At 49.8% G+C, this 13,090-nt stretch overlaps 1 protein-coding gene across 1 annotated transcript; it reads left to right on the forward strand.

Annotated features, from left to right (window-relative positions):
• The first annotated feature begins 868 nt into the window (after positions 1-868).
• LOC144762235 (uncharacterized) lies at positions 869-10,862 on the forward strand. Its single transcript, XM_078647379.1, has 2 exons — positions 869-5,157; positions 10,555-10,862. The coding sequence occupies exon 1, from the start codon at positions 1,517-1,519 to the stop codon at positions 4,724-4,726; it is 3,210 nt and encodes a 1,069-aa protein (XP_078503505.1). The 5' UTR covers positions 869-1,516; the 3' UTR covers positions 4,727-5,157; positions 10,555-10,862.
• Positions 10,863-13,090: the final 2,228 nt, after the last annotated feature.

A 13,090-nucleotide genomic window follows, 5' to 3' on the forward strand; every position in this document is an offset into this window, starting at 1 on the left:
CATTTACTCAAACGTTGTACGCCGCTTTTCGGCTGCTTCCTTTGCTTATTGCCGCTTTGCCGTGTGTTCGTCGCCTCTGGCGTCCGTTGCTTCGGCGTATTGTGGTTTGTTTCTTATTATCTTCTGAGAGCGCGTGTCGCCTCTCTTGTACTACGGACGCTTTGTGCCCGTGTGTTTTCTTCTTTGTGGAGCGGGACCGGGGCTCGGGGGCTCGCGCGCTGGTGTCGCGCGTCGCTCCTCTTCCGGAGTGTCAGGCAAGCCTCCGTGCATGCGCATTGGCTTTCTTTATGTTCCGTGTGTGACACGGAGCCCGGACACGCTCAGAGGCGGCGTTGCTTTGTTGTGCCTCAGCCCACTGCCTGCCGGAAAGCCCCTCAAGACGCCCTTTACCTCAGCATAGGGTTTAGGGCTGCATAATCTGTAGAGGCGTTGCCTAGGGTGACTATATTTGCAAGCCTGTCCCTCCACTTTCAATTGTGTCTTTCTTTGGTCGAGTTTGTTGCTCTGCCTGTTAGGCTTGCTTGGGGCTGTCACTCCCCCTGACTGGGTCGCTTGGTTTACGCCTAGACTTTTCTTTATTATTTTAGTGGGCTTCTTGGTATATATATATTTATATATATCTTTCCTCAGTGGTGTGTATTCGTTTTTTCCTCCACCATGACTGAATATGAGGACGCTGAGGAATATTATTACGGTGAGGAGCCCGAGGAGTCCTTTGAATACGACTTGGTCGATGCCCTTGACCAGGGGTCCAGCAGTCAGTTAATACAGCGCTAGTCCGCGCAATAGGACCTCTGAAGCGCCATTTGACAGATTACGCTCAGCAGCAGGGCTGGATTCCGTCATCTTCTGCCAGGCACTCCTCTAAGTCGCCTAAGAATCCTCATAAGTCTGACTTTATGAAATTGGCTAAGTCTTTGTCTGCCCCTTCTGTGTCTAAAAGATCCCATTCCCCTCCCCCGGACACGGAGGACACCTCCTCCTCTTCGTCTTCAGGTCCCTCGGGTCTTCCCCCTGCTAAAAAATCACGCAAAGAACATTTTGTTGACGCCTCTTCCCATCCTCCGGTCCTGACCTTTGAGCCTACGGATATCATCCATCCCAACTCCAAAACTTGGTCCCCTGCACCAGAGGTTGCTGATTACATACAGGCTCACATCCGTGAATCCTTTGATCAGGAGGTGCGCTCTCGGTTACGCTCCGAGTGCCCTCGCCCGGAGTTGGAAGATAAGTTGGCTGACACCCCGGAGGTCGATCCGACTATTTTGACATACCTCAAAAAATTCACTAAAGATCCAAAGAAGGGGATTGATCGCTCTTGGCGCCTGTGTCAGGATAAGTGCTTGATCTTCTTGGCCCCCTGACGAAGATCTTGGATTTAGGTTATCAGGCACAAGGGTCGGCATCTGGCATCGACCCGGATGAGCTTATTGGTTGGGCCCAGCGGGCTATCTGTTTCCTGGGCAACGCGAACTGTGCCCTTTCCACCGAACGTAGACGTTCCATCCTGTTGAAAATGGATCCCCGGTTGTCTGAACTGGCAACGTCTGAGTCGGGCCCCCAGGCTCAGGGTCTCCTGTTTGGTCAACCATTTTTGAAGGAATTAACCAAGTTCGTTGCGACCTTTAGTGGCCTTGACAAGGCGCAGTCTTCCTTGCGCAGGGCGTTCCGCCCGGTTTTTGCCAGGGCCGGACGTTCTGGGGGACGTTCGTTCGGCCGAGGTTCTGGTCAGCAGCGTGGCCAACAGTCCCACCAGGGAGGAGGCGGACAACGTCAACAACAACAGTCTTCCTATTCAGGTTCCAAGACGACCTTCTACCCCTCCCGTAAAGGTCGTGGTCAAGGCAACAAAGGAGGCTACGGTGGAAACCAGGGAGGTCGCCAAGATTTTTCCTCCACAGGTGAGCTTGATTCCTTACGACAGTGTTGTTCTGGGGGGCAGGGTGCAATTTGTTCTAGAGAATTGGCGCACGATCTCAAACGATGCATGGATATTGCAGACAGTTCAAGGGTACCACATCGAATTTTATCACCCACTCCTTCAAGGTCCCGTCCCTTTTCCCCTTGTTTTTTCCCAACGCGATCGAGAGGTGATCTCCAAGGAAATCGATTCTCTTCTTCTCAAAGGGGCCATTGTGCGAACGACCCTGCATTCACAGGGGTTCGTCAGCAATGTGTTTCTGGTGGAGAAGAAAGGGGGAGGTTCTCGCCTTGTGCTCAATCTCAAGGAATTCAACAACGGGGTGGTCTATCGACACTTCAAGATGGAGGGCATCCATCTTCTCAGGGATCTTCTTCGCAAGGGCGACTGGATGGTTCGCCTGGATTTGACGGACGCTTACTTGTCCGTTCCCATCTTTCCGCCTCATCCCCCCTTTCTTCAGTTCCAATGGTCGGGGGAGTGGTTCGAGTACACGGTTCTCCCGTTCGGCCTATCGTCCGCTCCATGGTGCTTCACGAAGCTCCTGAGACCAGTTATGGAATCGCTGCGAGCACGCGGGGTGCGGCTAATCGTGTATCTGGACGACATTCTTTTGATGGCTCAGTGCCCGCTGCAACTACGTTCCCATTTATCGTGGACAATCGATCTGCTTCAGTCTCTCGGATTTCTAGTGAATCCTCAGAAATCTCATTTACAACCCACTCAGTCGATAGAGTTTCTGGGTTTTCTTGTGGACTTGATATCTTGCCAGCTTCTCTTGCCTGCCCAGAAGGTCAGGTCTATCAAGAGGGAATTGAAGTTACTGTTGTCCGCTCCGAACGTATCTTTGCGGTCGATCGCTCGGATTGTCGGACTATTAGCCTCTTCCATTCAGGCTATATTTCCAGGTCCCTTGCATTATTGGGCCCTGCAACGGCTCAAGATCCGGCACTTGCAGAAAGGTCTTCGTTATTCCGACCTCGTTCCTCTGTCACAGGACGCGAAGTCGGAGATGTTGTGGTGGCTCCATCACATGGAAGCCTGGAACGGGAAAGCCCTGTTCGGTTCGACTCCGGATTTGGTGTTGGAATCGGATGCGAGTCTGTGGGGCTGGGGAGCCCGTTGCGGAGACATGACGACGGGCGGCCGTTGGTCTCGGGACGAACTAGCCCTTCACATCAACTGCCTGGAACTTCTGGCGGGATCTTTTGCAATCCGCAGCCTTGCTCCTCAGGCCACCAGCTGTTGCATTTTGCTCCGCATGGACAACATCTCAGCGGTGAGGTATGTGAACAAACTGGGGGGAACACGGTCGAGACTGTTGGCAGAGATTGCGAAGGATTTCTGGCATTTCTGCCTTCGGAGGAAGATCACTCTTATTGCAGAGTATCTCCCAGGTCGCCAGAATCAGGTGGCCGACTGGAACTCTCGCCATCTGCTGGACTTCAGCGACTGGCGGCTTCACCCCGTGTCTTTCGGACTCTGTCTCGCCTTTGGGGTCGACCTTGGATCGATCTCTTCGCCTCTCGCCTCAATGCTCATCTGCCCAGGTTTTACAGCTGGCCTCCGGATCCGGAGGCTCTTGCCACGGATGCCTTTCTCCAGACTTGGCCTCCTCAGCTTTGCTTTTCCCCCGTTCGCAATGATCCCGCGAGTCTTGGCCAGGACGAAGCAGTTTCAATCGGAGATCATTCTGATAGCTCCTCTTTGGAGGGCTCAAGCGTGGTTTCCGGACCTCCTGGAAATGAGTTGCTCGACTCCGTTTCTGCTTCCAACGAAGTGGAATCTGCTGTTGGATCCTCTGCTCCATCCACATCCTCTAATTCTGTCGGGCCAGCTCCGTCTGGTGGCGTGGCGTCTTTCGGGGAACGCTGGAAAGTCCCTGGCTTATCTGGAGACGCTGAGAGATTTATCACTGAAGCTTGGGCCCCCAACACGCGCAAGCGTTATGCGTCAGCTTGGCGACGATGGTGTGATTGGTGTTCTGAACGAGACCTGGATCCCGCTTCAGCTGATGTCTCTTTAGTGGTTAATTTTCTTGCTTCCATCGCTTCTTCTGGCTCAGCTTACAGGACTGTCAACTCTTTTCGCTCCGCTCTCTCTGCGGGCCATGATTTTGTCGACGGGAAACCTATTGGAGAACATCATCTAATCACTAAATTGCTTCGTGGTGTTCGGATGGCTAAGCCGCCATGTCCGAAGTATGTAGCTCTTTGGGATGTCTCCGTTGTCTTACGTTTTCTGGAGGCTTGGCCTCCCAACGCTTCTCTGTCTCGTAAACAATTGTCGGCAAAATTGACAATGCTTTTATGCTTGGTATCTTGTAAGCGTATCTCGGATGTACGCGCGTTGGATCTCGCGGGCCGTTCTTTTTCCCCGGAAGGCGTTACTTTTACGGTTTCCAGACGTACAAAGACTAATCTGTCTACTGTTACTTATCCAGTTTTTCCTCAGAACCCACAGTTATGTGTGGTCCGGTGCATAAAAGATTATGAGGTGAGTACTGCTCCTTTTCGTCAAGATTTGTCTGGACAGTTGTTGATTGCTTTGCAAAAGCCTTTTAAGCCTGTGGCGCCAGCTACTCTTGCTCGTTGGGTGCGCTGGCTTATGTCTGAGGCAGGTATTGATGTCTCCATTTTTGGAGCTCATTCCGCAAGGGGTGCCATGGCCTCTAAGGCTTTCCATGTTGGTGTAAGTTTGCAAGACATTGTGAAGACGGCTGATTGGTCTTCTGATACTGTGTTTAAGACGTATTATTTCACACCCATTGTGGATATTGCCTCTGTTGTGGTGGACAAGCTTTAAACAAGCATAATCTGAGCCTCCTGTCCTGCCATAGAATTAAAAATTTGCAAACATTCGTGACAAGAATTTTCAATTCTATTAAGGACACGGAGGCGAGGATTATCCCACCCATTTGTATTCTACTGCATTGTTTATGTTACATCTTTGCTTTGCTATGATCTGCAATGTTTCTTGCATTGATTTTTTCCCCCACCCTATGTGATGCTACCTTTCCAAGGTTTTGGAGTTGTGTATTACGGCTCTGTTTTTTCCTTCAGGTTCTGACCAGAAGTGATCCTTCGTCATGGTCTCTCCTGCAGTGTTTTCCGCCACTTTGGATATTGGATCTGCTGTATTTCCTGATGCGGCCTCTTCGCCTTTGGTTGGTTGCCTGTCTCCTGTTGGCCCACTTTGCAGTTGCCTTCGGTCTTCTTCCTTCAGGATGGTCGGCGGTATTTTTCTTCAATGACTTTGACTGTTTATGATTTCCTGGACAAAGAAAGAGGAAGTGTTGTCCTCTATGGTGGTTTATATAGCATGTAGTCTCTATGGTTGCCTAAGGGCTCATGGGAGTTGAAGTTTGCTTTTTTCTTTACTATGTTCCTATTGGCTGCTGTTGGTAGTAAAGAAATCGAGAAAGCATAATCCTCGCCTCCGTGTCCTTAATAGAATTGAAAATTCTTGTCACGAATGTTTGCAAATTTTTAATTCTATGTCAGGACAGGAGGCTCCGATTATGCTTTCTCATTTCTTTAATGAAATGCTCAACAGCCAATAAAAAACAACCAAAACTACATTTCCCATGAACACTAGGGAATGAACATAGAGGCTATAGTATAAAAGGTCCCAACATTAGTCCTTCTTCCTCTTTGCTGCTCCGCAGCCAGTTAAGTCTATTTGTCTTTATTGTACTGCTCTTGCTACTTTAATGCTGTTTGTTTGTTATATTGCACTTGCCTTGTGCTTTGTCTGGATAGCGCGCGGTGCTTGTGCATGTTTGGAGCACTCCGGCTCCGTTTTCAAGTTTGTCGGTTTTTGGTGTTTATTCGTCCGTTGGCGGCGTGTTCTTGGGAGCGTGTGTTCGCCTCCCTGCGCCTGGCCGCTTGTGCCCGGTTGCCTTGTGGAGCGGGAGTAGGGGTTGACGGCTCACACGGAGAGCGCGAGCGCTCTCGAGCCGGTGCTTTTGGAGGCGGCAGTGTCGCGCATGCGCGCTGCGATATTTCCGGCTTGAGGCTTTGTTTTCCTCACGCCGGTTGAGTGAAAGTGCGTTTCTGAGCGCTCACGCCCACAGCCTTCGAGCTTTCGACCCCGTTCGACGCCGGAGCGCAGGAAAGTGCTTTGGTTGATTATTCATGTGCATAGGCTCTGCCTAGAGTGATTGTTCTTCGGCAGGCTTCACTCCCTCCACGTTTAATTGTTTAATCAGAGTCTGGACTGTTCCTACTCTCTTTGGCTTTCTCTGGGGTTATCACTCCCCCGGCATTGTATCTTTGATACTGTATATTTGGAACCTGTCGTCTTGTGGGCTTTGAATTGTTGCACTGCAGTGCAATGGCAGAATATTATGACGCAGATGATGACTGTTTTTATGGGGATGAGGATGATGATACTCTCGGTTATGATTTGGTGGAGGAGCTGGATAAAGGTGTCCAGCACTCGGTCAATAAGGCGCTTGTTCGTGCCATAAACCCACTGAAGCGTCATTTAAACCAGTATGCGCAGCAGCAGGGCTGGTTGCCTGCCTCGCAGAAATCATCCAAGTCTCCTTTGAATTCTCATAAGGCTGATTTTCAGAAGTTGGCAAAAACTTTGGCATCTGGGCATTCCAAATCTGCGCCTCATGTCACTGATGACTCGGATAACGCTCACACTTCTTCTGGTCAGGATTCACCCCCGCCCAAGAAGCGTGCCCGCAAGGAACATTTTGTTGACGCTCCTGAGCGTCCGTCTCTCCTAACTTTTGAACCGGCGGATATTGTACACCCAAATTCGTCCTCTTGGTTGCCCTCCCCAGCTGTGGCGGCTTACATAGAAGCGCACATTCGTCAACCCTTTGATGCTTCTGTTCGGGCCAGGCTCCGTTCTGAGTGCCCGAGACCAGATCTTGCGGACCACCTGGCAGACACTCCGGAGGTGGATCCTATGATGGTCACCTACCTTAAGAAATATTCGAAGGACCCTAAGAAGGGCCTAGACCGTTCATGGAGGTCGTGTCAGGATAAATTACTGGACATGCTTGGACCTCTTACCAAGATTCTGGATCTTGGCTTTCGAGCCAAGGAGGCGTCAGCTCTTGTGGACCCTGACGAACTCATTGAGTGGGCGCAGAGGGCTGTGTGCCAATTAGGTAACGTTAATTGCGCAGTTTCTTCAGAGCGGCGCCGGTCCATCTTGCTGAAGTTGGATCCGAAGTTGGCGGAGCTGTCGTCTTCAGAGTCGGGTCCTGAGGCTCAGGGCCTGTTGTTTGGTCAGCCCTTTTTGAAAGAGCTTACGAAGTTTGTCTCCACCTTCAGTGGCATAGACAAAGCGCAGGCTTCGTTACGCCGTGCGATGCGTCCGGTTTTTGCCAAGGCCGGACGACAGCGTGGACGCTCGTTCGGCCGTGGGTCGCACCAACAGTTCCAGCGTGGAGCCCCACAGCAGCGTGGTGGAGGATATGACACCGGATACTCCACTCGAGCAAATTTCTACCCCTCCCGCATGGGTAAAGGCCAGTATGGCAAAGGCCGATCTGGAGGGCAGCAAGGCCATTACCAAGATTCCAGCGCTACAGGTGAGCTTAATTCATGCTTGCGATGTGATGTTGGGGGGCAGAGTGCAGTTTTTCCTAGAAAACGCGTATGATCTCCAGCGATGCATGGGTGCTAGAAACAGTTCAAGGATTCAAGATAGAGTTCTATCACCCTCTGCATCAGACCCTCCCTCCCCCCGTTTGCATTTTTCCCTTCACGATCAAACTTGTCTTTCAGCAGAAATCGAAGTTCTGCTTCAGAAAGGGGCGATTCTTCCCACCGTCCGCCATCCAAAGGGCTTTGCCAGCTCAGTCTTTCTGGTCGAGACGAAAGGAGGCGGGTCTCGCCTGGTTCTCAACCTGAAAGACTTCAACGGCGGAGTTGTGTACCGTCACTTCAAGATGGAAGGCATCCATCTCTTACGGGATCTCCTTCGAGAAGGAGACTGGATGGTCCGTCTGGATCTGAAGGACGCGTATCTGTCGATCCCGATTTACAAACCCCATCGTCGGTTTCTCCAGTTTCAATGGCAGGGGAATTGGTACGAATATCAAGTTCTCCCGTTCGGTCTTTCGTCCGCACCGTGGTGCTTCACGAAGCTACTGAGACCAGTGGTGGAACATCTGCGTTCTCGGGGGGTCAGACTGATCATTTATCTGGACGATATTCTCCTTATGGCGGATTGTCCCCTCAGACTTCTTCAGCATCTGGAGTGGTTCATCGAACTTTTGCAGTCTCTCGGTTTTCTGATCAACGTTCCGAAATCAGTTTTGGCCCCGACTCAATCTATAGATTTTCTGGGCTTCCAGATAGACTCGGTGGCTTCCCAGCTTCTTTTACCCGGCCAGAAGCTTCGTTACATCAAGAGGGAGTTGACCTCTGTTATTTCCAGACAGACTGTGTCATTGAGATTGTTGGTACGTGTAGTAGGTCTGTTAGCATCTTCAATTCAGGCGATCTGCCCAGGCCCGCTTCATTACAGAGCAATGCAACGGCTCAAGATCCAACATCTCCGGAAAGGCCTCAGATACTCGGACCAAATTCCCCTTTCGGAGGAAGTGAGGTGGGAGATGCAATGGTGGTTGGACCACATGGAGGCCTGGAATGGTCGAGCCCTTTTCGGTGCGTCGCCGGAATTAGTGATCGAATCCGATGCGAGTCGGTGGGGCTGGGGAGCCCGTTGCGGGCCGGTTTCCACGGGGGGTCGTTGGTCCCCTCAGGAGTTGTCTCTCCATATAAACTGTCTAGAACTCCTAGCGGGTTCGTTTGCGATCAGGTGTTTCTCTCCCCTTCAAACGAGTTGCTGCATTCTTCTCCGAATGGACAATGTGTCCGCAGTCCGCTATGTCAACAAGCTGGGCGGGACTCGGTCCAAGGTGTTGGCGGAGCTTGCCAAGGATTTTTGGCACTTTTGCCTACAGCGGAAGATCACTGTTATTGCAGAATATCTTCCGGGTCGCAACAATCAGATTGCGGATTGGCACTCCAGACATCTACGGGATTTCAGCGACTGGAGGCTACACCCTCGAGTGTTCCGTGCCATTCTCCGGCGGTGGGGCCAGTGTCACCTGGACTTGTTTGCTTCTCGCCTCAACACGCAACTCCCACTGTTTTACAGTTGGAGGCCGGATCCGATGGCCCTGGCCACGGATGCTTTTCTTCAACGGTGGCCGACGACTCTGTTATGCGTTTCCCCCATTCATGATGCTCCCGAGAGTTCTGGCTTACACCAAACGATTTTGAGCGGATCTGATTCTCATTGCTCCTCTTTGGAGGGCTCAGGCGTGGTTCCCGGTTCTCCTGGAAATGTGTTGCGAACCGCCTCTCCTTCTTCCCCAGAAGCAGAATCTGTTGCTGGATCCTCTCGGAGATCCACATCCCCTAATTCTGTCTGGCTCTCTTCAACTGCTGGCGTGGCGAATCTCGGGGATCGCTGGACGATCCCGGGCATTTCTAGCGACGCTTCCAAATTCATTAGTGAGGCCTGGTCTCCCAATACTCACAAACGATATAAAGGCGCCTGGAAGCGGTGGTGTGATTGGTGTGCTCAACGGGAGGTTGATCCCGTTTCTGCGGATCTCAGTTTGATCGTTAACTTTTTGGCGTCCCTGGCTTCTTCAGGCCTGGCTTATAGGATGGTCAATAATTTCCGTTCCGCAATTTCTGCTGGCCATGTTCTGATTGATGGCAAACCTGCGGGAGAGCATCCCTTCATTTCCAAATTGCTTAAAGGAATTCGTCTTTCAAAACCTCCCACTCCTAAATATGTCTCCTTATGGGATGTTTCCATTGTTCTGAGGTTCCTGGAGGCTTGGCCTTCCAATCTCTTGTTGTCCCGTAAGCAGCTGTCTGCTAAATTGACAATGTTGTTATGCCTTGTATCTTGCAAGCGTGTGTCAGATGTCCGCGCTCTGGATCTTGCGGGTCGCTGTTTCACTCCTGAGGGTGTTACTTTTAGTCTTTCTAGGCGAACTAAGTCTCATACTGCTTCCATTACATATCCTTCTTTTCCAACTCACCCAAACCTTTGTGTTGTGCAGTGCCTTAAGGATTATGAGGTGAGTACTGCTTCTTTGCGATCAGACATGCAGGGTCAATTATTAATTGCCTTACAAAAACCATTTCGCCCTGTCACTCCCGCTACTCTGGCGCGCTGGGTGCGTTGGCTTATGTCAGAGGCGGGCATTGATGTCTCTGTGTTTGGTGCACATTCTGCGCGAGGGGCTATGGCTTCCAAGGCTTTTTCCATGGGTGTCACGTTGTTTGACATTATGAAGGCCGCAGATTGGTCTTCTGATTCAGTTTTCAAGACCTTTTATTACAAGCCTATTGTTAGTGTTGCTTCTGTGGTGGTGAATCAGCTTTGAAGAAGCATAATCGGAGCCTCCTGTCCTGACATAGAATTAAAAATTTGCAAACATTCGTGACAAGAATTTTCAATTCTATTAAGGACTAGGAGGCGAGGATTATCCCACCCTTTGTACTTCATTTGCATTATTATGTGCTGTACACTGTTTAACTGCTGTTGCAATTACATGACTCCTCGTTTTCCCCCCCCCTGAATTGCCTGACGATCTTCCATTATTTTGGATGTTACGGCTTTATGTCTTCTTTCAGGTTCAGATCCGAAGTGATGTTGTCCATCTTTCTCCTGGTTTGCCTTCGTCTCCTGGTTTACAGGCCCAGTGTTCTTCTGACTTCTATTTCAAGATCCTTTGGATTTCTGCGGCGTGTTTGGAGCTGTTATTGTTGATATACATGGGATTACATTTTGGACTGGAACTGTTTCCACAAAGAAAGAGGAAGAAGGACTAATGTTGGGACCTTTTATACTATAGCCTCTATGGTCATTCCCTAGTGTTCATGGGAAATGTAGTTTTGGTTGTTTTTTATTGGCTGCTGAGCATTTCATTAAAGAAATGAGAAAGCATAATCCTCGCCTCCTAGTCCTTAATAGAATTGAAAATTCTTGTCACGAATGTTTGCAAATTTTTAACTGTTGCCCAGCACCAGAATTTGCTGCCCACAAATTCAGTCCATACAGTAAACCTGTCACACCTACACTTCAGGGTCTGTACTGGGAGACAGCGTGCAAATGGGAGTTCACTGCAGGATAGGTTTGTGGTAATAATATCATAAAAATCAAGATTAAAACCCAGAGCAGCAAACCCAACGCACCCACAAACAACCCAAAACAATCAGTCCAAAACTGTCACTTATGGGGTTGTATTAGAGGCGGGCATTAGAAGAAAGCTACCGCCTCAATGTCTGTGCAAGGTATGGATGGGAGAGTGCGTGTATTTAAGCTTGCTGCAAGCCTGTTTTTGTTTTACAAACTCAGGATATCAACAGTAAAACCCAGCACAAGAGATTTTAACAGGCCAAAAAATATCACTGGCCCGTTCAAGACCTTGGCTTCTCCAAATTAAATGTTTTCCTTTTTGCAGTTTTACGTAGCGCCGGCTCAGGTGAAAGGTATTGAATGGCTTTAAATAAGCACCAATTACATTTTATGAACACAGGGAGTTATTTGCCCAAAATTACAGGATGTTGAGTCTATGACGGGAGTCAAACCTGTTTCTGTTCCTCAGTTCCAAAGTCAGTAGCTGACTGATGGCACATCCTCTTTATAATGCTATTCCATTGCTTTTTCTCGGGTGCAAACCACATAAATTAATTATGGTAAACTCCGCTTGTACCCAGAAGCAGCCAGAGTTTTGGACTCACTCTCCACGCCTGTGACAGGCCGGCCTGCGCCAGTTGGGACATCATTAGTGTGGAGGGAATAAACTGCTATAAGCAGTGCTCAACTCACACACTGCGCCAGAGGAGTATTCACCAGTAAATGTGAGAAAGTAGCAAAAGGGGTGATGCCCACTGCCCAAACCATCATAAAGTTAAATATGCAGCACCAAAAAAAAGAAACCAAAGAACTTGCGTCTCCTGGACACAACTGAACTGCTGCATAAAACAGAAAGCAATAGAAGGCACAAGGTGCATATGAGCTGGGCCAGAGCTTGTTGTTATTATGGGGACTGAATTCTGAGGGGGCGTCACTCAAAAATTAAAATAAACAAGTGGGGTGACTGTGTCCAATAATGGCCAGTGCACGCAGCTGTTCTTGAATTGAATGCACAATTATGTCCTTGATGTGGGCAATTTAAATGTGAAGTTCATCAGTGTGGTGGCATTGGTAGAAGTGTCAGTGTGAGTTTTTAGGGCAGCACAGAAATGCTACAAGTTATAATTCTAAGAGCCTGAGATGGGTGTTTGCATGCTGTGCGTGTGTCACTGGCTATGTGTAAGTTTGTGTGTGAAAAGCAAGCACATTTTGAACTTTACTCACTTGCATTACCCCGTCGTCAGCTAAATGATTTTATGTTCTTAATTCAGGGTAGGTACAAAAGGGGGTGGTGATGGACTGAGCATCTGAACTAATCAAACACTCACACCCAGTCAAAAGATCTGGGTTTGATCCATCACCGTTCTTTAGCCCACTCTGCCACCCCAGTTCAGACATGGCTATATGCAAATCAGTCTGACCCTGTGCCTCATGGGAACAGTCCAGCCCGAACTGCCAAGCGATGCCATCCCTGGACCGGAAACAAGCTTCCGAGGACCGGTTTCTGACATTCCAGCCGTCTTCAGCCCGGCTTGCTTGAATGCAGTGGCAAAGTGAGCAAGGGACTCACGTCTGAGCATACCCTGCCACACTTATGGCGGCCAAAGCGGTACAAAAGGAGGTGGTGATGGACTGAGCATCTGAACTAATCAAACACTCACACCCAGTCAAAAGATCTGGGTTTGGTCCATCACCGTTCTTTAGCCCACTCTGCCACCCCAGTTCAGACATGGCTATATGCAAATCAGTCTGACCCTGTGCCTCATGGGAACAGTCCAGCCCGAACTGCCAAGCCATGCCTTCCCTGGACCGGAAACAAGCATCCGAGGACCGGTTTCTGGCATTCCAGCCGTCTTCAGCCCGGCTTGCTTGAATCCAGTGGCAAAGTGAGCAAGGGACTCACGTCTGAGCATACCATGCCACACTTATGGCAGCCAAAGCGGTACAAAAGGGGGTGGTGATGGACTGAGCATCTGAACTAATCAAACACTCACACCCAGTCAAAAGATCTGGGTTTGATCCATCACCGTT

This window comes from Lissotriton helveticus, chromosome 6 (assembly GCF_964261635.1).
Source record: "Lissotriton helveticus chromosome 6, aLisHel1.1, whole genome shotgun sequence".
NCBI lineage: Eukaryota > Metazoa > Chordata > Amphibia > Caudata > Salamandridae > Lissotriton > Lissotriton helveticus.